Genomic DNA, 20888 nt, shown 5'->3' on the forward strand with positions numbered 1-20888 from the left:
AGGCCCCAGAGGCTTGGGTGACAGCCCAGCACCCTCCAGTACCCGGCACAGGAGAAACTAGGGACAGAGGCAGCCATCAAGGGACAGGGCTTGACCAGGGGCAGAATCCCCGGGTGCCAGGATGCAAACATGCCCCCAACCCAGTCAGGTCCCTCCCCACTGCCTGCCCAGCACTGAAGGCTGCAGGGCCGGGGGCATGCTTCCGGGCTCCACTGTGGTGCCCCTGTCCTTCCATCCCCACAGTGGGGTGGGCAGAGGCAGATCCACTGCCCAAGGCTGCTGGAAAGTTCCTGGAGGGGGATGGAGAGAAGAGGCTGGGCCAGGCTCCCAGCAGCCCAGCCTACCCCTCCTCCCATGCTCAGGGACCCTTGAAAGCTAGAGGCCAGCACCCTTGGGACAGGTGGGCATAGGCTGAGCCCTGGCAGGAGGGAGTGGTACCAATGACATATGGGCAGCCTCAATCTTGGAAGGGGGCTGAGTGCCTGGGTGGGAGTGGCCCTGAGCCCCCATCTCCAGCAATAGCTATGATTTCCAAAACCTTTCAGAGGTTGCCCAGCCCCAGTCCTCCAAGGTTGGTGGGGAGGGGGCATTCCCTGGAGTTGGTAGTGATGGTACTTTGCTTTTTCTCTGAAAAAGCCCCCCAGGTTCCTATCCTCGTGGCACCCCCATCTTTGAGAACTTGGGGCCTGAAACTGTCCCAGACCCCCTGGATTCAGGTGCACAACCATGAGTATGAGTCTGGCTTCCAACCGCTCTCGTTTCTCCCATGTGTGTGATCAGGGGACAGAGGGAGGTGTCCACACCCCTAAGGCTTTCCTTCCCCTCCCCTCTTCTCCTATGCCCCTCTGCCCGCTCCCAGGTGCTCAGCCCCTTCCCTCCCTCCCGTAATCCGGTACCCTAGTCAAAGAGTGGAACACTCAGAAGATTATGGCTTTCAATGCTTTATTGGGATTGCAAGCGTTAACAGGTTAGTGACAAAAACCCAAGCATGGGATTTTGCCAGAAATATTAGCGTTAAAAGAGCTGAGTTGAGTCAAACACGGGCCGCAAGGTGGACTGAGGCGGCAGGTACAGGTGACATTCAGTGTTTGGCGTGGGGGTCTTCAGTTGATGGCAGAGGAGGGGACCCAAGAGGGGGCCCCCGCTGAAGACATTGGGGACACGGGGAGGAGATAAGATGGAGAGCCACGACCAGGCACGGAGGTCAGGCAGGCAGCCGGGCCAGGATGGTTAGTGGCCCAGGGGAGAGCTGCAAACCTGGGGGCGCAAGGGGTCCATCGGCAGGTGCCCCGGGGACACCCACTCTGGTGAGGCCGAATGTAACACTGGGTGGGTGGGTGTCCCGACGAATGGGCAGGTAATTTGGGGTGCCTCGAAGTGTTTTGGATCTCAGGCCAATGTGGGTTCTCCAATTGTGACAATTTGGCTCTTTGGGCTTCTGTCCAATGTTCCGAATGGCCCACTCTCAGGGCACTTGCCGAGGGACCCTCTGCGACTGAGGTGGGCTGGCATGGACGACCCCCGGGGTCATGCCAGCCCCGTCGCCAGGACCCAGAAGCCTCGGGCCTCTAGACTTCTAGTCGGGCTGCGTGCAGGGGGGCTGAGCTGGGGGCACAAGTGGGGGCGAGGTAAGCCTCCCAGACGCCGAGTCCCTGCCACAGCCCTAGGCGCCGCGGTGGTGGCTGCGTCGGCATCGCCAGACCCGCAGGCTCCGGGGCCCCAGCAACCTGGTCGATGGGCAGACCTGGCAGCTCTCCTGCTCTGTGGGCTCAGACCTGCCTGACCTCCCTACTCTCCGACCTCACCCCACCTTGCCCCCAGGAGGTCCTACAGAGCTTCGGACCTCCTGGAGACAAGGCAGGGTGCTGAGGGGCGGGCAAGATGCCACCGAGGGAGAGCGGAGGGCTCCTCAAGTGTGCGGAAGGCGGCCACCCTGCACCAGCCTGATGGAATCCTCTGTTTACACACCTGCAACCCCTTCCCCTCTGGCCAGCCTTGGGCCAGCCGGAAGCCCCCTCCTGTGGCCTCCGAGCACCCTCCTGACACCTGAGGAGACCCTGCCCACTCCCCCCTCCGCCCTCAGGACCTCTGGGGACCAGCCACTGTCCCCAGAAGCCAGGTCGGACAGTGACCTTCTCCACTCCCCTCTGACTTCTCCAAGGGGGCTCAGTGGCCAGTGCCCCCCAGGAGGCTCCACCCTCAACCCAACACAAGCAACAGGGACAGATAAAAACAAAATTCAATCAGGGCGATAAATGGCGGAGGGCAGGACGTGATGGTCTCAAGCTGGCTTCGTGCATTCTTGCTTTTGTCACTGCCCCCCTGTTACATAGGGAGGGGGTTTAATTTGGTTTCTGAGCGCGTAAAGCTAAGGAGGGATCAAAAAAAAAAAAACAAAAAAAAAAAAGGAAAAAATGCCCCAAGAAACAAAGAGGGGAAATAGATCAATTGACGTGAAATTTGGGGGTTCCTAATTTCTCTACGCAAGTCTGCCGTCACTCCTCCTGACTTTTCCATCCAAAATCTCCAGGGACCACTTCCTACCCCAAAGCTCCCCCCACCCAGCCCCCACTGCCCCCCACCCACCCCTCCAACCGCCAGACTTCCCACACTCCCCGCATCAGTGCACGGCTCCTGAGGACCCCGCATTTCTTGGGGGGTCCCCAGGAGACGGGCAAAGATGATCCCTAAGTGTGCTCCGGTGGGGGTTCCCCAAGATCTTCCTTGCAGGAGCACACCAGGAAGTCAGGCTACTCGTGGGGGCATGTCTGCTCGGCTACCATCATCTCCATTGTGGCCAAACTCCTTCCTCACTCTGGCTGGGCCGACACACAGTAAGGTGTATCGGGATGGTGGGGCATGGGGAGCATCGTGGCTCACACTGCGGGGGCCGCGGAGACAGGCGCCAACGAGGCCAGCCTCGCAAGGGCACCTCTCTAATGGTGGAAAGATGGAATTACGCCTGGGACACACCCCGCCCACCCTATGGGCGCATCCCAAACGCCGCGGGCCGCACACTCAGGCACCACCTGAGCCCCCTCCTCTGAGAGGCAGGGCACAGACAGGGCTGAGGGGCAGTGGAGATGGGAACAGGAGCGGGGCTCAGACCATGAAAACAGTTTGGAGAATCTTAGCGGGACTTTGGCCTAATCCGTAGAGATATTGCAGTTGCTTAGATATGCTTATTGTTGTCATCCAATTGTGTGGGGGTGTGCGTGTGTGCCCATGTGTGTGCGCAGGTGGGTGCTTGTGTGTGCATGTGTGTGTGCTGTGTGTGTGTGCTGTGTGCGTGTGTGTGCTGTGTGTGCATGTGTGTGCTGTGTATATGCGCTGTGTGTGCACGTGCTGTGTATGCGTGTATGCTGTGTGCGTGCTGTGTTCGTGTGTGCTGTGTGCGTGTGCTGTGTGCGTGTGCTGTGTGCGTGTGCTGTGTTCGTGTCTGCTGTGTGTGCGTGTGCTGTGTGTGCATGTATGCTGTGTGCGTGTATGCTGTGTGTGCTGTGTGCGTGTGCTGTGTGTGCGTGTATGCTGTGTGTGCTGTGTGCATGTGCTCTGTGTGTGTGTATGCTGTGTGTGCTGTGTGTGCATGTGTGCTGTGTGTGCGCATGTGCGTGTGTGTGCTGTGTGTGCGTGTATGCTGTGTGTGTTTGCTGTGTGTGTGTGTGCTGTGTGTTGCGTGCGTGTGGCTGCGGGGATGCATAAGGTATGAGTGCTTTTTAGGATGGGAAATGAGATATAAGATTTGGGGGTGGGGTTGTGCCAATTACATTTTATTTGCATGGATTTCGGTTTTCATGCTCTGTCCTCCCCTCCTTTGGTCTCACGGGGTCCCTCTGACTGCTCTGTGATTTTTAGTGATGGAAAAGGGAGTGAGGAGCCAGTCTGGGTTGTTGCTATTTTGGGATGGCCAGTTTACCCTGAAAATTCCCATGAGAAGGGAGATGACGGTAGCAGCGACATGCCCACCTGTGATTTCTGGGGCCCTTCTTTTCTCTTTGCTGGTTCAGGGACTCAAGTCCAGGCCAATTTGACTCAAAGTCCAAGGGAGAAGAGAAAGAGGGGGGTGGGGAGTGCCAAATTCCTTTATTTTGCCAATTGTTTCTCAGCCAATTCGTTTTAATACTTTTTTTTTTTTTGCCAATTGATTTTTTTTTTTTGGTTGTTGTTTTTTTAAAGCCAATTTCTGAGTTTTTCTGGTGTTTCTAAAAAGCCAATTATTTTTAAGAGGGTTGTTGTGGTAGGGGGGAAGGGGGTTAGTTTAAAGTTTTGATTTTTTATGTGTGGGGATAATTGGGGATAATTTGGAGGGAGGGTATTTAAAGCCAATCGATTTTGTACATGTTTGAAGATGTTGCTGTGGACCTCAGCCCGATGGAGGGGGCCGAGGAGAGTAGCCTGTTTCGGGGAGGCGGGGCACGGGGGCTGGGGTCAGGAGAAGCCCCGGGGGGGAAGTGGAACCGAGAGATTTTGGAGATGGAACCTGATGGAAACGTCGCTGGTCAGGAGGAGGCTGGAGGGTGGTGGTGCCGGCTGCAGACTTGCGGCAGTTTTGCTCACTTCCGATTGCTGGACATCTCTGGGGAGGCGCCCCCGTGGGTGGGGTCTTGGGTGGGCAGAGCAATCAGGGGACGGTGACGCTTGGCCTCCCTGAATGCCTCGAGCTCCTTGGCGAGCATGCGACCCCGGCGGGCACGCAGGAGGGCAGGCAGGCCCCTGCGCAGACGCTGGGTGGACTGCTTCCAGGTGTCATATCGGAAGAACTTGCCCACGGGGTATCTGGGGAAGTTGTCCTGAGAGGGGAAGGGGCTGGTCAGCAGGTGCCTGCTCTCCACGCTTTTCCGCCCGAGCCACCCGCCTGACCTGACAGGTCACCCCCGTGACTGATCAGCAACTCGAGCTAACGTCCACAGGCAGGGGGACAGAAGGAGCCAGCGTCTGAACTGCTCCCCAGCCACACAACAAGCAAGGAAGTCACGGGTCCTTGTCCCTGGCCAAGGGGTCCCAGAGGCCACAGGCAATGCTGGGCGCCCGAAACCCTATTTCTCTATCTCTAGAGAGTGGGGAAGGGGCCCAGGATCCTCACCGGAAGCACGGTCGGAGGGGTCGACACGTCCCTCTCGGACTTGGCGGGGGTAGCACAGTACGTCTCCAGGAGGGCCAGGTCACAGCTGCGGAAACAGCACTCCTCGACGATGCCACGGCTGCGACGGCTCACACGGCTTGCGGGCCTGCCTGGAAGTCCCACAGCACAGAGAGAGCCATGTTAGCACCGTGCTGCCCCCTGCCCCAGGAGGCCGAAGGAGGAGCAAACCACCCCTGCCCTCAGGCCAGGCTCTGGAAAGATGAGGCCACCCTGCGGGTCAGGGGAGGGAAGTGAGAGCTGGCAGGGCGGGCAGAGGCGTCCCAGGAAGAAGAGAAGTGAGAGGGGAAGAGAGTGGGACCCAGACCAGCCCGTGGCCTCTGCTGCCTCCTTCCTCAGATGAAAAATGGGCACAAGCTCTTGGTCCCATGGCCAGACAGACACCACCAGGACCAAAGGCCCACACTGGGGTGATTTGGAAAATGTGTGGGATATGAGTCCGGTTCAGGGGCCCCCACAGGAGGGACTGCTGTCCCTGAGCTTGGACTCTGGCCTGGCACCACCTAGGAGGCTGGAGGGGCCCACACCACCCCGGAGCTGCTGAGACAGGGAGACAAGGGCAGGAGAGGAGAAGACGGGAGGAGAGGAGTGAGGAGGCGCGATGGAACCACTCCCTTCTTTCCTCCCGTCTTCCCCCTCTCCCCCACAGCAATGCTCAGCTGGAAGGGGAAGGTCACTGGGGGCTCCACCTTGGGGTGCCAAAGGGCAGGTGCCATCAGCCGGAGGAGGGAGCAGCAGCCCCATCACAGGGTCCCCCAAGTGGGGGCTTGGCCCTCCCCTCCTCTCAGGAAAGCCTGGTGCAGGGAAGCTTCTCCCTGGGCAAGGACCGGCTGGCACCAGGCCCTGCAGTGCCACTTCCTATCCCCAAATGGGACAGGCGAGAGAGAGGGCACAGGAGAGGCCAGGGCGGGCAGGGGCTTCCAGAGTCAAGCAGCAGGAACTTTTAAGAGAGAAGCTTTGAAGTGCATTTGCATCCTGTGAGTCCATTGCACAGCGTGAGTAAGTAGTAAGTGGTAAAGATGAGACGTGGTGAGTGTCAGGTGGAATAAGCCGTGTGGTCCCGGCCAGCGAGAAGTGGCCCCTCCCCTGCCCCATCAGGCATGCCTAGGCACCATGCCTGCCTTTGCATCCACCCAGCCCCCCATCTGGGGGCGGGGTCTCAAGCACAATGAGCTGTGCACCCACCCGCCAACCCCCAGGCCGGAAAACCAAGAGAGAAACATGAGGAAAGGCTGAATCGTCCTTGAGGTCAGCAGGTGGGCACCCTCCATGGCGGCCTTGGGGCCCAAGGAGGCGCATGCACCGTTCACCCCTGCCACCCACCAACTGCACTTGTTTTATTGATTTTAATTCTATAAATCACTTTACTGATTTTAATTCTGATCATTCACTGAACGCACATCCCTTGTCAAAATGTCCAAAAGGTGCAGGAAGAAAGGCAAGCTCTTCCTCCAGAGCCTGAAGCCCTGCCCTAGGGGTGCGGCGCCTCCGCAGCGGGAGCTCACAGCCCCCAACAGAAATTCTGACCCCAAGGGAGACCCCTGTAAGTGCTCCCGACGTCTAGGGGACACCTCTGGCCCACCCTTCGAAGGAGGCTTGTGAAGGGAAAGTCAGCTGGTGTGGATGCCCTGGGACCCTGCAGGTTCTCAGAAACGCAGCTGGAAGGTCGGAGTCTCCGAGCAGGGGCTGGGCCGCTGACCTAGGAGTGTGCTCCCCTGGCTTGAGGTTGGGCGTCCTCACCTGTCACTTTAGGGGCCTGACCGGGTCTGAGGAAGCCCCTCCCAACTACTTACTGAAGTAGAAGCCGCGGTCCCCACAGACGAACTGGAGGGTGTCCACGAGCTCCCCGCCGCACAGGGTCTCACTGGGGCGGTAAGCAGCAATGCAGCACGAGGCGAAGGCCAAGAAGGTGAGAAGCACCAGCATCGACTTCCCCATTGGGATTCCCATTGGTATCTGGGGGCGGGAGAGAAGTGGTGTGAGCGTGGCAGCCAGGCCAAGCCCCAGGCCAAAGGTGCCCCTCCCAAACCAGAGGCCGTTGGCCAACCTACAAATTCAATTAAAAATTTAAAGCATGGCTTTCCTAAAAACATTATTTTCATTACAAAAGTAACACATAGGTCACAATGCCGAGTTGAGGGCGCAGGGCCACCTGGAGAATGAAGTGTCTGGAAGCACGCAGAAAGGACCCAGTTCCTTCGATTTGCAAGAAGCACTAGTAATTTTACACGACGAGTGACCATCTCCGTGGTCATTATTGCAGGAGCTTGGCGGCACCCACAGCTGCAGGGGCCCAGGCTGGACACCCGACCTGGCCTCCGTCCTATGACACCATGGGGGCAGGGCCAGCCCAGGGGCCCATCACCACGTCTCAGGCCTCCAGCGCCAGCCAAGATGGCAGACAACCCCACCCCACAGAGCATGTGCATCCAGGAGGACCAGTCCCTTCCTCCCCACAACCCCCAGCTGAGCAGGGGGGGTCCAGGAGGACCATCCCCCTCAAAGCGGCAGGCCGGTCCCGCTGGGCCAGTCCCGCCCCCTCCCCTGGCTTTTCCACCTTTCCAGTCTGCCGCTGAGCCAGGCCTGGCTCAGAACTCCAGTGGTTAGCACAACCACACCACCCATGCTTCTAGAAACCTTGTTTTCCCAGTCACCCAGTTCTCCAACTCCAGTCTGCTATGTGTACCTCCAAACACACACACACACACAAGCCCAGAGCCTCCTTTCCAGGCCTCAAATCAAACCAGTAAGGCCGGGGCCTCCAGAACATCTCCCCATTTGCGCTACCAAACTCTCCCCGTGAGAGTTGGAGAGACCAGCTCAGGCCACCTGGGAAGTCAGACAACAGGTTCCCCTGAGTGCAATCTGGAAGGGGAGGCCAGTCTTAGGACACACCCCCTCCACAGGCTGCAGGGCCACAGGGCCGCTAACCAACTCCGGGGTGGGAGGCCGGGGGCCACCACAGCAAGTTGGCCCTACCCCTGCAGAAGGTGGAGCCCTCCAGGCGGGCAGCCCCAGCCTTCCCTCCACAGACTCAGGCGAGTTTTTGATGCAATAAATTATGTGAGCGACTGAGCAGGCAATGGGACAGAAGCACAAGTTTGCATGCCCTCTCTAAAGAGCAGTGGGCAGCCGCACCGAGGATCCGAAAGCCTCCTTGGTCATCTCCTTGACTGGACCCTAGCCAGTCCCCTCACCGCCCCCTCTGCCACCCGCTTCCAAATTATAAGAGCACACTCGGCCAGCTGGCCACTCAAGCCCTCGCCGCGGTTCGGCAACAAGCCCCACCACTCCGAACTTGGAGGTCCGGGTCAGGGGACCGGCAGAAAGCAGGGCAGGAAGCATGCCTGCCGCGGTGCGGAGCAGGTGAGGGCCCAGGAAAAGCCCTGACCTGGGCAAGCAGGGGGCCGAAGGGAAGGAACGGAAAGGGAAGGAGCAGGTGAGGAAGCAGAGACCAGGTGGGGGTAGGGGCAGAGGAAGAGAGAGGAGGGGGGTGCTGTCCGAGAGGCAGCAGGCTGGCGGCTGCAGGGCCCGAGGCCCAGGCGTGGGCCGTGCCCCCTGCTGCCCTGCCTCAGGCTGGAGTGGGATGGCAGCGGGTGTCCTCAGTCCACAGTCCTGGTTACCTACAGCTCAGCAGGAGGCTCGCTGGGGCAGGAGGAGGAGGAGGAAGAAGAGGAGGAGGAAGCTGGAAGTCTCTTTCACAGGAGAAGCTAATGTCCAGTTTGCAGGCTGGTCAGTGCCTCAGCTTTTATGTGTGAGCCGACTCCTCCCAGTCCCGGCTCCACCCTACCCCCCACCCCTCTCCCTGCTGACCACTCCCCCACGCCTTTGCTCCCGCCCTCTCCCTCCTCCCAGCCAGTCTCTTCTCTCCTGCACCCCCAACCGCGAGCCCTGGACCATCCCGTAGCGAAGTGCCATGGGCTCCCATCCTGCACCCCCAGCTCATCTCTGCACAGGGCATTGAAGGGGGGGTCTCCTTCCCACCTCCTTGTATGGAAACTTCCACGCTGCCCACTGGGCAGGGGCCCCGGCCTCTCTCTGGGTTGAAGGCTCTGCCCTTCTTAGCCTCGGGCCAGCAGCCCCTCTCCCCCCTCTCCCGGGGACTCCTGTTTGGAAATGTTGCGGACAGAGCCAGAGGGGGTGTGGGGGAGATATCGCGAATGTGGCGTCTGCCATGACTCCTGCCAACTCGGCCCCTCTCCATCCTGGCCCCGCCCACCCCGTCTTCCTCTCGCGGTCTCGCTGGCACCGCGTCAACATACCAGGGTGGGCTTGTGCGGCTCCGCGCCCCTCCTCGTTACCCAGCACCCCGGAGGCCAGGGCCCGTAAGGCACGAATCACACACGTTCGGCAGCACCCCCTGCACCCACAGACCGACCAGGAAGTCGCCCCTGCAGACAGCTCACACCTCCCTTGGCCCTTCCCGACGCCCCCACCCCACCCCACCCCCAGCTCCACCGCCAGAGTGAGCGCGGGGCTCCGCGCAGGGAACGGGACCCGCAGCCGCCCGTTTTCCTCCTCCTCCCCGGGCTCAGCCGCCCCGCCGAGCCCCGCAGGCCCGGGCCAGGAGCAGTCGGAGGAAGGGCCGGGCGTCCGGCGCAAGCCCGCGCCGCCCCAGCCCCGGCTCCGGCCCAGCCCGCACACGCCGCTTACCTGGAAGCCGGCGACGCTGCCGCCCACCTCCCTGCTGCGTGTCGCAAACCGAACAGCGGGCGTTGGCCCTCCTGCCGGACACTCCTCTGCCAGCGCCGCTCTGGCCGAGTCGCGGGGGCCGAATGTGCGACGGGGCAGAGCGGGGGGATGGCTTTTTTTTTGGGGGGGGGGGAATTCGTCTGATTGTCCAGGGAGGACGGGCTGTCTTCGGGCTGGGGCGGGCCAGATGTTGTACTTTTAGGGGGGGAAAAGGTATCGGGAAATGAGGTCAGCTGTTGTATCAAGGATAGAGGGGGGCAGAGATAGTGGGAGAGACAGAGTGAACGTGAAAGGGGGGGGGGCCGAAGAGAGGGCGAGAGGGAGAGAGGACAGCGAGAGGCGGGCAGGCTCACAGCGGGAGAGAACAGCACGGAGAGAAACAGAAAGCGTGTAATTAATCCACTTTGGTTCGGCGAAGGCGAGAGGGCGGGCGTGAGGGGGGGAGGGAGTCTGAGGCTGGGAACTGGGGGGGACGGGAGGGAGCGAAGGGAAGATTGCGGGAGAAAGAGCGGGGGCCGGGGCCAGATGCCAAGAGGGGCACGGGGAGCACAGAGAAGCGAAGGAAAGGGCGCCACGTCGAGGGGCCGGGGGAGGCGGTGACTGGGGGGCGGAGTGGAGGCTGCACCCGGGCCGCGGGCGCCCAGCTCGGTTTGGGCCGACGGAGCCCTCAGCCGTCGCGAGCCCGGGCCTCGGGAGGAGACAGGCGGTGGCGGCACCGGGGCCGCTCCGGGACGCAGCGTGGAAAGGGGAGCGGCCCGAGGCTGCGCGCCGGGGGGAGGGCTGGAGGGGGAGCGCGGGGGGGTGACAACGCCGGCGGCCTGCGAGCCGGACTGCCTGCGGGGGGAACCGCCTCCTCGGGCGAAGCGGGGATGGGGGAGTTGAGGTAGATGAAGAGGAGGCGGCGGGGAATCCGCAGGCCCGGCGGAGCGCGACCCCGCGGACGACGCCCGGGACGGGAGTCAGCAGCGAGGCAGCGGGCGGCGTCGACGCGGGGCCGCCTTGCCCGATGGAGGCGCTGGTGGGCAGAGCGCGGGCAGGCGTGGGCCAGGAGGCGGGGGCGGCCGGAAGGGGGGGGCCGGGCCCTGCCGGGCCTCACGCAGCTCCGCCGGAGAGCAGGCGAACTGCGGGCGCCCACGCCCGGCTCTTATAGTCGCGCCAGCCCGCGGCCCAGGGCCCGCGCGGGCCTCGCTGGCCTCGCGCCCGCGCCAATGGGCGCCCGCGGAGCCCTCGCCCCGCCCCCGGCCCGCCCCCGCAACCCGAGCCAAGCGCGGGGCGGGGGGCGCGGGCTGGGGGCCCTGGGGCCCTGGGGCCCCGGTTGGGGGGGGCGGCGGTCGCGGGGGCTGGGGGGTGCGCGGGGACGAGGCTGAGTGGGGGGCAGGGAGCCGCAGAGCGCCAAGGCCATGCTGAATGCCCGTTCTAGAGAATTCAGGGGCCCCATCTAGGGTTTCTGGGGTGCCAGGGCGGCCTGTGCTCGTGAGCTGGGGTCTCCGGGCAGGCAGGGGCAGGCAGGATCCCAGATCCCTGCCAGGAGGCTGCACTGCGGGTGCGCCCCGTCTGAGTGCAGATGCAGGTGGCTCAGGGCTGGATCGGGGGATCCTTGTTGGTTGCTGCGGCGGAGGGGGCCCCTGGGCTCAGGCGGGGCGCGCAGCCGCCACCTGCCCTAGCAGGAGGAGCCGGCCACGCGGCGCTTGGAGCCTCAGCCAGATCCCGAGCGCCCCCCGGTGCCGCGCCGGAGCCCCGGAGCCCCCGCCAGGTGCGGGACGCACGGAAGGCCGGCTGGGCCAGGCCGAATCTGGGCCAGGCCTGTAGCCTGCCGAGGCTCCGGCCGCCAAAGGAGAGAGAATCAGGGCGGGAAACACAGCTCAAATCCTACCTGCATGGCCGAGCTCACCGGGGTGCGTCTAAGTAGCTCGACTTTGCGGCCCACCCAAAATATCCGGATAATGGTTACCCCGTCCTCAGTGCGTTGGACTTGCATAGACGCGAGTTCAGTCTCGGGGGTCACCACGATAATTTGGGGGTCTGGGGAAACCATCTCCTGGAGAGTTTGAACGATGTAAGAAAGCACTGTGATTTTTATCAAGTCAAAACCACGCACAAAATCCCGCACCCCGCCAGCCCCCCGCCGCCAAAGCCTGGTCAAGGGGAAGGGGCCGCCGGCGGAAACTCGCGCCCCCCGGGCCCCCCTCGCCCCCCTCGCTCCGCCATCAATCACTTCGCCCGCGCTCCGCGCGCGCCTCCCGGCGGAGTCCTAGGCCCGCGGGCTAGAGACGCTTTACCGCCCGGCGGGAGCGCCTCTCCTCCGCGTCCCTTTCCGCAGCCCCCTGCCCGCCCCACTTAGGGGCCCTCCAGCCGCTTTCCCCACAAATGAGATCTTTGCAATAAGCAAACGAAAGTGGCGCGGATTTCGGGGCGCCCAGCCGGAGCGAGCGCAGCCGCCAAGCCTCAAGTCCGCAGCCGGGTCCCGTGCCCCACGCCGGCCTCTCCGGCGGCAGCCGGATACGAGCGCCAGCACCGGCGGGACAGCAGCAGATGAGGGCCGAGAGCCGGGCAGGGGCGCAGAGGCAGCGGGGACCGGCGCGGCGGGGAGCTCACCGCGAGGCTGGAGGCTGCGATCGCGGGCGCACCAGGAGCTCAGGCGGCGGGCGATCGAACGCTCTGTGGCGGGCGGTGGACGCTGCTGAAGGTGAGCGAGACCCCGGGGCCAGTCCTCAGCGTCCGGGAGCAACGCCCAGTCCGTTGGAAGACCCGAGGACAATGACCAAATTTGGGGGAGACTGGGGGCAATGCCCGGTCGCTTTCCTGGACGCAGGGAAGCCCTGTCCACGTCCTGAGGGCGCGCGGCCGACCCAAGTGTGTTTGGGCAACGCTAGAGAGAAATTTCCCAAATCCTAGTTGCTCTGGGGACTTCGTAGGAGAAAGAAAGGCCCGAAACCAGTGCCCGCTGTGCACGGGGTTGAGGAAGCTGCAGTGGGCGGCCGTCGATCCGGGAACAATGCCCAAATTTTGGGGAACGCAAGGCAGAGTTCTTTCTGCCTTGCGGGCTTAGCGAATGGGTGTCCTGGAGGAGGAGACCCCGGGGACTCCGTTAATGTGGGAACCTTGATTAATGACTAAACCTGAGACTCTACAAAAATAGATTACAGGTTTGGGGGATGAGGGAACTTGCTCCATGCAATTGGGAACATAGAGAAAGAGGTCTAAAATAGGGGCCAGCTAGCTTGGGGGACCCAGGAAATCCCAGACCAATTTTTGAGGAGGGGTAGTTAAAGGAAATTCTCCATATGAAATTGGGAGTTTTGCCTAAGAGGCACATTGCCTAAAATTGGCAGATGAAAGCAAGGGACACATTTTGGGGATCCAAACACATTCTTGGTGTGTTAGAGGGAAGCTGAGATTAATTTTCACATCTTAAGAATACAAGTTAGTCGCCTGGACGTTGGCAGCATGCGGAGAAAAGTAACTTTCATAATTACTGTGGCTTCAGGGAAACATTTTAATGCCCTTTAGAGATGGAAGAAAGCACTGTCTAAATTTTGGGGGAGCCTGGAGTGTGATCAGTACATTTGGGGAAAACAAACAAAAAAATCAGTATTCTTTTTCTATGTCAAATTTTAAATTATTTCCATTAGTTTATTTTCGGTAAATAAGAAAAATACTATATATTTTCCTGCACAGTGTCTGCATTTAGGGAAGCCCCAGTGAAACACGTTTCAGGTTTTTGGGACACTTGGAAATTACCCAATGGAGATTTGATATCTAAATGTCTGGGAACCTGGTTAGTAGCTAGGAAACTTACAGGTCACAGGTTTTTTCATGCCTGGGATTTCTGGGACCCAGGGACATTTTTTAGTGTGCTTTGGGGGTCCATGGAACATTTTCTAAATGTAGGGGGACCCAGGGCAGGGATCATAAAGTCAGGAGACTCATAAATCAGTATTTTAAAAAATACCTCAATTGTTTTTGTGAAGGGAAAAAAATCTCAATTTGCTTGGAAGGTTGGGAGATGATACCTCAATTTGGGGGCTCCAGGAAAATCGTTTTTGAATCTAAAGATCTAGGGAAGTCACTCATAGTCCTTGGAGGACTTGTACGTTTTAGGTATGTATGTTTTTGAGAAAGGAGATTCAGCGTTCCTATGTCTTAGGACTTAGGAATTTTCAGATTTTGTGATAGGGAGTGTACAGTGTGTTTGAAGGAAATATTGCTTAACTTTCAGATGACTCAGTGGGTTGTTGGAGCCCAAGAAATCGGTGCCTTCCTCTGATCCGAGGGCAATGCCGAATGTTTCTAGAGGGCCTGGAGAGCGGCGTCCAGAACATCCAAGTATGGGGGACCAGGAAGAGGGTCCAGTGTGATCCTGGCCATTGGGGTTTCAGACCAATGCCTGAATTTTGGAAAAGCAAGATTCTTGTGGCGAAGCTCCTGGGACCCAGAGAATTGTTTAATAGTCAATATTGTGATGCAGAGAAAATGCTCAGAATGTTTGGGAACTGGGGCCGTTAGCAACACCTGGCATAACAGAAATAAAAATAGCCTCTGCCCAAGGGGTTCTTTTGTGCTTCGTTTAGCCCAGAGGGACCGGTGAGACCCTGTGTGATTTGGGGGACCTGGAGAATCCTGGGTCACACTTGAGCACCTCCTGGTAACTGCTCAGTGTGTTCCAGGGACCTGAGTGGCAGTGTCTACACTTAACGGACTTGATTCATGGCCAAGCAGCGTATAGAGCCATAGACATTAATGCCGCAAAGCTTTGTGACTCACACACCCACAACATTCTCAATAGGTTTTGGGAATCATTGGGGAAATCTCTCCATTTTATGAAACTCAGGCAATCAGAGGGCAGGTCGTTTTTGATTCAGAAAAGGATTGAATGTGCTCTGGGTGTAATGCCCGAATTTGGGGGAAGGTATGGGAAGGAATTTTCATACTCTGAGGGTTCCAACCTTCCAGCCCTGCTCAGTGTCCTGAGGGACTTGGGATTCAACGTGTAAAATTTAGGGAACCCAGGTTAGCGCGAATAGATTTGCAGAACTAAGTAGCAAATGTCCCATGCTGAGGTGAAGGGGAAGGGTGGGGTGGGGGCGCGGAATGGGGCGGAAATGTGGGGGAAACAGTAAGCTTAGGAGACCCTGGAGTTAATTTTCAAAATTATGGGGGGAAGGTCCACTTGTTTGGGGAACAATGTCCAAGTGTGGAAAGGGCACTGTCCACATCCTGGGGAACCAGGCAAATCGGTCAGCGCGACCACCACGGACCAAGGGCTTCGTCTTTAAAATTAGGGAACCCGGGTTAGTAGTCTGTAAATCTGTGGGACCTGGGGAGGGGTGTATAAAACTGTCCAGAGCCTGGAAGAAAGCAAATCTGGGGACCCAGGCGACATAGTGTAAGTCTGGAAAAGCCAGCCCGGGCTGGTGTGTTTTGACGTCCCCGGAAATTAATGTCCAAGAAAATTCTTGTGACCCGTCGAAATGCTGAATATATTTGGAAGACTTGGGAAGCAATGCTTAAATTTAGAGGATCCCAGAACAAGTAAAATGTCCGAGTTTGGGGAAAGCAGGGAAGTTGTTCCGTGGATTGGGATCCCCCAGGATCAAAGGCTAATTGTTGAGCTCAAGCTTCCCGGGCCGCGGAAGGAAGGCGCTGCCCGGGATTCACCTTGACTGGGGCGCGTGCGGAGCACTGGCGCCCTCCCCGGGAAACGCGAGCGCGGGCGGCGCGGGCAGGTAGCGCGGAGCGCCCTGGCGCGCACGGCCGGCTGAAATTCTGCTTTTCGGTCTTTGGGTTTTTTCTTTCTTTCTTTTCTTTTTCTTTGCCTTCTCCACACGGAGAGCGCGTTTGTGGCGGCAGCCCGAGCTTAGCGGGCGTCTGGGTGGAAGGAAGAAACCCAAAGGCCGCGAGGGAGCGACCAGCACGCTGCTTCCCGGGAGCTCCCGGGACTCCCAGCTACCTGCTCGGTCCCCGCGTGGGAGGTCCGCAGGCTTCCCCTCGCCACTGCGCCCCACTCGCCTCTGCGCTGCGAGCCTAGGCGAAGCCGCGGCCGAGCCGCCACCGGGGGCAGGCTAGTCCCCGGCTTGGCTTGGGGGCCCGGAGCACCCCCGGCGGCCACCCCCGGCCCGCCTCGGAGCTTTGCGCGCGCCGTTCGGGCCTTCGCCAGCACCAAACAAGGGTGAAACCAGTTTTGTTTGGGTAACACTGAAGAGGAGAGGAAGTGGGGAGGAAAATGAGAAACATGGGGCCGGTGGGGAGGGGGGTGCAGGACTGCACGCCGCTGGGGTGCCAGGCGTCTCTTTTCGTTCTCTCCAAGCGAATTTTCAGGGAAAGCCTGTCCACTCAGGCTGGGGAAAGCCCAGTTCCTTAAAGGCAAATATTAAACCCGTGTGCAGGCGCCCAACCGCACCGTCAGCAGGAACAAGGTCACCCCTTGGCGTTGGGCAATGTCGGGCGATGGGGCAGTGGCCTTAAGGGGACCTGTGGGGTGGGTGGGGGGACTGCCAGAGAGGGGGCACCGCTGGGGACCAGCAGAATGGTGTGGGATCTTGGGGCAAGTACAGTGGGCACTGCTTGTCACCATTGTCACCCCATAGGAGGACCCCCGCTAGAAGGGGGGCATCTCAAAGCCTGGCACTGGGGAGGCAGAAGTTAACAGCCTTGGACAGGTGTGGGGAGCTGGGCAGGGTGAGGCATCTCTTTCACATTAGCTTGGCAAGACGGAGAGAACCCCCCCACCATGAAAAACAGTCCATTTTCCACCCAGAGCACAAGACATATGGGAATGTCCCCTTCAAATTTCTGTCTGCATCAATCACCCCCAAGTCCCATTCCAAGAACATCTGGCCCATCTACCCCCACCCATCACTGGCCCCCTTCCCACCAGCCTTCTGCAGCCTCCCCGTTTCCCAGCTCTCTGGCCGCTCCAGCCCGTGTCTATAGAACAGGGAGCCTCCAGCAGAGAATCTCCGACTGTGTTAATGTTTTCCTCTGCAAGGTGACTTGTAAATTTGGAGGTGAGGAGCATTTGAAAAGTGCCTGTCTGCAAACCTGGATCCTGGGAGAGCAGACTAGGTTGCTGAGGCTCCTGTCATTGACAAAACCAGGGCCCCCAGGGCCAGCTCTGGGCTCCCCACTCCTTTTCCTCCACGCCTGCTTCCCAGGCTGGGGACAGGATGGGCACTGGGGGAGAGCCCCAGTTCCGAGTTGTGACTCTCCTCTTCTTTGGGGGTGCTGGGGACAATTACACTAGTGACCTGTTTGGGGGTCTCTTCCCCTTGTTCTACCCTGCAGAGGTGCCTTCCCCCAAGGAGCCACCACTCATGCTTGGAGACACATGCCTGGACTTTTTGAGGTAGGAAGAAGGCTGAGGTCACCTTGGGGTGTCCACAGCAGGGTGTAGTGGCCCTGTAGGGAGGGAGGAGCAGGTGGGGAAGTAGGGGGACACACATGTTCCCCCTCCCTCACGGGGCTGCCTGCTGAGTACTCTCCTTATTTAGTCAAAAGTGACCAGGGCAAGCTGGAGGCTGGGGCAGACCCCGGTCGCCCTGGGACTCAAAAAGCACACCGGCTCCCCCCTAGCCAAGACCAGCATCTGGGTTCTTCCCCAAGACCGGCTCCTTCCCTACTACTTCCAGTCCCCGGAGGTAGGAAGGGTCCCGCCAGCAGTCCAAGGGTGTTGGGAGGGGGCTGGGGTCTCTTCTCGCCCAGAGCTTGGCTGGCAAGAACTTTAGCCCCAAGCAGCACCCTCCCCCAGCCCTGACCCAGCACCTCACCAGGGCAGCGCTGGTCTCTCCACTGGCAAACCCAATTTCCACAGAGAATGAACATCCCCTCAAGGACTCAGACTCACCCCACGGAGCCTGGCCCATACCCCAGCCTCAGCCTGTGGCCGCCGCACATCCCCTCGCTCACCGGCCTGCGGTGGGTCTTTCTCATTCCCGTTTCCTCCCCGGCTCTGGCTCTGAGCTCACCGCTCACCCGTCCATGGGACCAAACCCAGCAGTTTACAAACCCAGTTCCTTTCTCCAAGGGTCCTCAGAGCGCCCCTCCGTCACCCCCTGCAGGGCGCTGACCTTGCGCTCGCTCCCCTCTCTGGCGAAGGACACGCTTGCTGGCGTCAGCCCGGCTGGACTGGGAAGTCCGACGGAGGACCCAAACTGGAAGCCTCTACGCCAGACAGCACAGACCACCCAAAGGCTGCTCGACCCACCCAAAGCCAAAAGTACGTGGGGGATATGGGTCCAGGTTGGGGTGCTTGGGAGAGGGCCCTGGGAGAGGGGTTCAGACGGTACACGCTCCAAAGCACTGAGATGGCGCCACTGTGTTACTGTTTTATTGAGTGTCTAAGCTGAAGACAGCTTTGAAAGAGCGCTCCTGGCTTCTATCTGGGCAAACCAGCCTGAGGAGTCCACTGCTGGGTCCCTCCCTGCAGGCCCCGAGGGAGGCCCCTGTCATGGGGCAGGTGCAGGGACTCCAATCCATGTGCCTCCACCTCCAGTGCTCCCCAAGTCCTGGAACCTCCCCCGTCACCCCAGTGCCTGACCAGTGAATGGGTGCGGCCACCCCCACAGAGCTCCCTCCGGCCGAGGCAGAGGCCACTGGCCGGGCCTTTCTAGCCACCTTCCACCCTCCTCACACAAAGGAAGCCCCGCAGGCTCCTGACCACAATGGGATCCTGACGCCGGAGCCCCTCAGGCCCTTTGCTCAGAGGCCTCTGGTTATTGCCTCAATTCTGAACAGCCAGGAGTCCTGAGACTGTCACCCACTTTGACAAATAGGGACAGACAGAAAGGTTAGGCTATTGGTGCAAGACCCCACGGCCAGCAGCCTGGGGTGGGGAGAACCCAGGGGTCTCACAGCCCCCAGCAGAGCCCAGCTTTCCTTGGGTTTCCAGATTATTCCTAACTGATATATTTTCCCCTTTTCCCCCCTTTATCCACTTTCTGCCTATCTTCTCCCTCTTGGCTGCCCACTCTCTCGTTGCCCCTCTCCCCTTCTCTGCCCGTTTTCCTCTCCCAGGAGCTCCCCTGCCAGGACCTCAGTGCTGTGGAGACTGCAGGAAGCCTGCTCTGCCCACACCTGCTCTGGCCCCTGGAAACACCTGGAGCCCACCACAGAACTCCAGATCCCAGCTGTGTGACTCACAATCCACACCAGCCTCTCTGAGCCACAGCTGCTTGCAGAAGCAGGCGATCCCAGTCTGAAGACCCCTGCACAAAGCCTGTGGCCCTTTCTGCGAGGCCTCAGGGTGCCTGAGACACTCACCTCTCTGCCTCTGCAGTTGGGGCTGGGACTGGGACTGGCTGCCAGCCTTAGTTCTGGGAGTACTGGGGTCGCCTGGGCCACAGGCCACAGCAGCTCACCTCAGGACTGGACTCTCTGGCCACTCTGGCCTGCTGGGGCTCAGGCTGTGGGGCAGGCTGGGCAGGGGGCTGAGCCGGCAGCGATTCGGAGGCCTGGAGCTGGGGGCTGGAATTCACCTCCGCCCACACAAGCTCAGTGGTGACTCTTCGGCCCCTGGGGAAAAGCAAAAAGATGTTGCTGAGATTACCTCATTTATTTATTTGTTTATTTATTTAGAGACAGAGTCTCACTCTGTCACCAGGCTGGAGTGCATTGGTGCAATCTCAGCTCACTGCAACCTCTACCTCCCGGGTTCATGCCATTCTCCTGCCTCAGCCTCCCGAGTAGCTGGGACTACAGGCACATGCCACCACACCCAGCTAATTTTTTGTGTTTTTAGTAGAGACGAGGTTTCACCGTGTTAGCCAGGATGGTCTCGATCTCCTGACCTTGTGATCCACCCGCCTCGGCCTCCCAAAGTGCTGAGATTACAGGTGTGAGCCACCGCGCCCGGCCGGTCTCTTTTAAAAGCAAAGCCCCCCCATACACACCAAGCCTGAGCCCTGTCCCATCCCCCTCCCCTGGCTGCCTTCGGATCACCTTGTCAGGATTTGAGCAGTGGCTCCCCCTCGAGCCCCTCCCCTGCCTAGAGCTCCCTTTTTCAAAGTCCAAGGGAAGGTAGAAGTGGTGAGAAGTTTGCCTAGAAAGGGCGTTCTGGTGCTGATGGAGAGGCTGAAATCCTTCTGTTAGACAGGCTGCCCAGGTCCTGGGCCAGGGTGGGCTTCCGCCTGGCACTGGGGGTGGAGGGCTGCCCACAAATGGCCCACCTTGAGGGGTCACAGCACAGAATATGAAACCCTCCTGCACCTCCAAACACTCCCACCTTGGAAGGAGACAAGGAGGGGGGCCCGGCAAAAGCCACTGGATGCACAGCTCTGCCTTGACGAGGCCAGTGAGGGAGGGGTGGCTGTGCTTCCTGGGGAAATGAATCCGCTCCCCACAGACACCACCCTGGGTGGATTGAGGAGTCTGGGTCCAGGGAGCAAGAAAGAAAAACTTCATGCATGAATGAGAATTCCCAGGGAAACTGCCCTGGCCCCAAGGCCCCTCTGTGTGCCAGGGAGGCTGAGAGGGTGGCAAGGGGGACCAGGTGCACCATCAGGAGGAGAGAAGCTAAACCTGGGGGGGACACGGAGGGGCATTGTTGCCCGCTCCCGGCCTTTCTCCTCAGTCTCCTGTCCAATTTCTTGCTGGTGGTCAGGAGGCATAGGGAGGTGGGAGAGAGGGAAGCTTTACTTTTAAAATGGTGTATATATGTGTGTGTGTGTGTGTGTGTGTGTGTGTGTGTGTGTGTGTATATATATATATATATATATATAAATAAAATATCTGCACCAGAATCTCGGGCCCCTGGCTCCTCTGCAAAGTCTCCTGTTTGTCTCTGGGAATGGGGTGGGGGATGCAATAGGAGGAAATTTTTCACACAGAAAGACTCTTCCCTTTACACTTGTGAAGACAGCTGTGTGTTCCCGCTGGGAAGAGCCGCCTGGCCCTCCTCCCCTACCCCTCCCATTTTGCTTGGTGAATTAGTAAAGGAAAACCTATTTTCCTTGCAAAAGCCTCAGTGGCTTTGTGCAGCCCTATAGAAGAACCCTCTCCACAGTGGCCTTTCCCGCCACCCCCGCCAAGTTGAGGCTGCTCTCAGGCTTCCCTGCCACCC

The 20888-nt window shown here is 59.7% G+C and overlaps 1 protein-coding gene and 1 pseudogene across 1 annotated transcript; one reads left to right on the forward strand and one right to left on the reverse strand.

Annotated features, from left to right (window-relative positions):
• Nucleotides 1-927: 927 nt before the first annotated feature.
• IGF2 (insulin like growth factor 2) lies at nt 928-12800 on the reverse strand. The gene is made up of 5 exons (XM_050758018.1): nt 12428-12800; nt 11706-11870; nt 6934-7096; nt 5084-5232; nt 928-4790 (listed from the first exon to the last, which is right to left on the reverse strand). The coding sequence occupies exons 2-5, from the start codon at nt 11865-11867 to the stop codon at nt 4554-4556; spliced, it is 711 nt and encodes a 236-aa protein (XP_050613975.1). The 5' UTR covers nt 11868-11870; nt 12428-12800; the 3' UTR covers nt 928-4553.
• Nucleotides 12178-19077, forward strand: LOC126935778 (putative insulin-like growth factor 2 antisense gene protein; annotated as a pseudogene).
• The last annotated feature ends 1811 nt before the right edge of the window (nt 19078-20888 follow it).

The sequence above is a fragment of the Macaca thibetana genome, chromosome 14 (genome assembly GCF_024542745.1).
Source record: "Macaca thibetana thibetana isolate TM-01 chromosome 14, ASM2454274v1, whole genome shotgun sequence".
Lineage (NCBI taxonomy): Eukaryota > Metazoa > Chordata > Mammalia > Primates > Cercopithecidae > Macaca > Macaca thibetana.

Bases quoted from the DNA above. Each gene is read 5' to 3' on its own strand.
- IGF2 (XM_050758018.1), bottom strand. From the start codon at position 11,867: ATGGTTTCCCCAGACCCCCAAATTATCGTGGTGACCCCCGAGACTGAA. The intron at 5,233-6,933 runs GTAAGTAGTTGG...TGGGACTTCCAG, and splicing joins GGACCGCGGCTTCTACTTCA to GCAGGCCCGCAAGCCGTGTG. The intron at 4,791-5,083 runs GTGAGGATCCTG...TTCCCCTCTCAG, and splicing joins CCCCTCCGACCGTGCTTCCG to GACAACTTCCCCAGATACCC.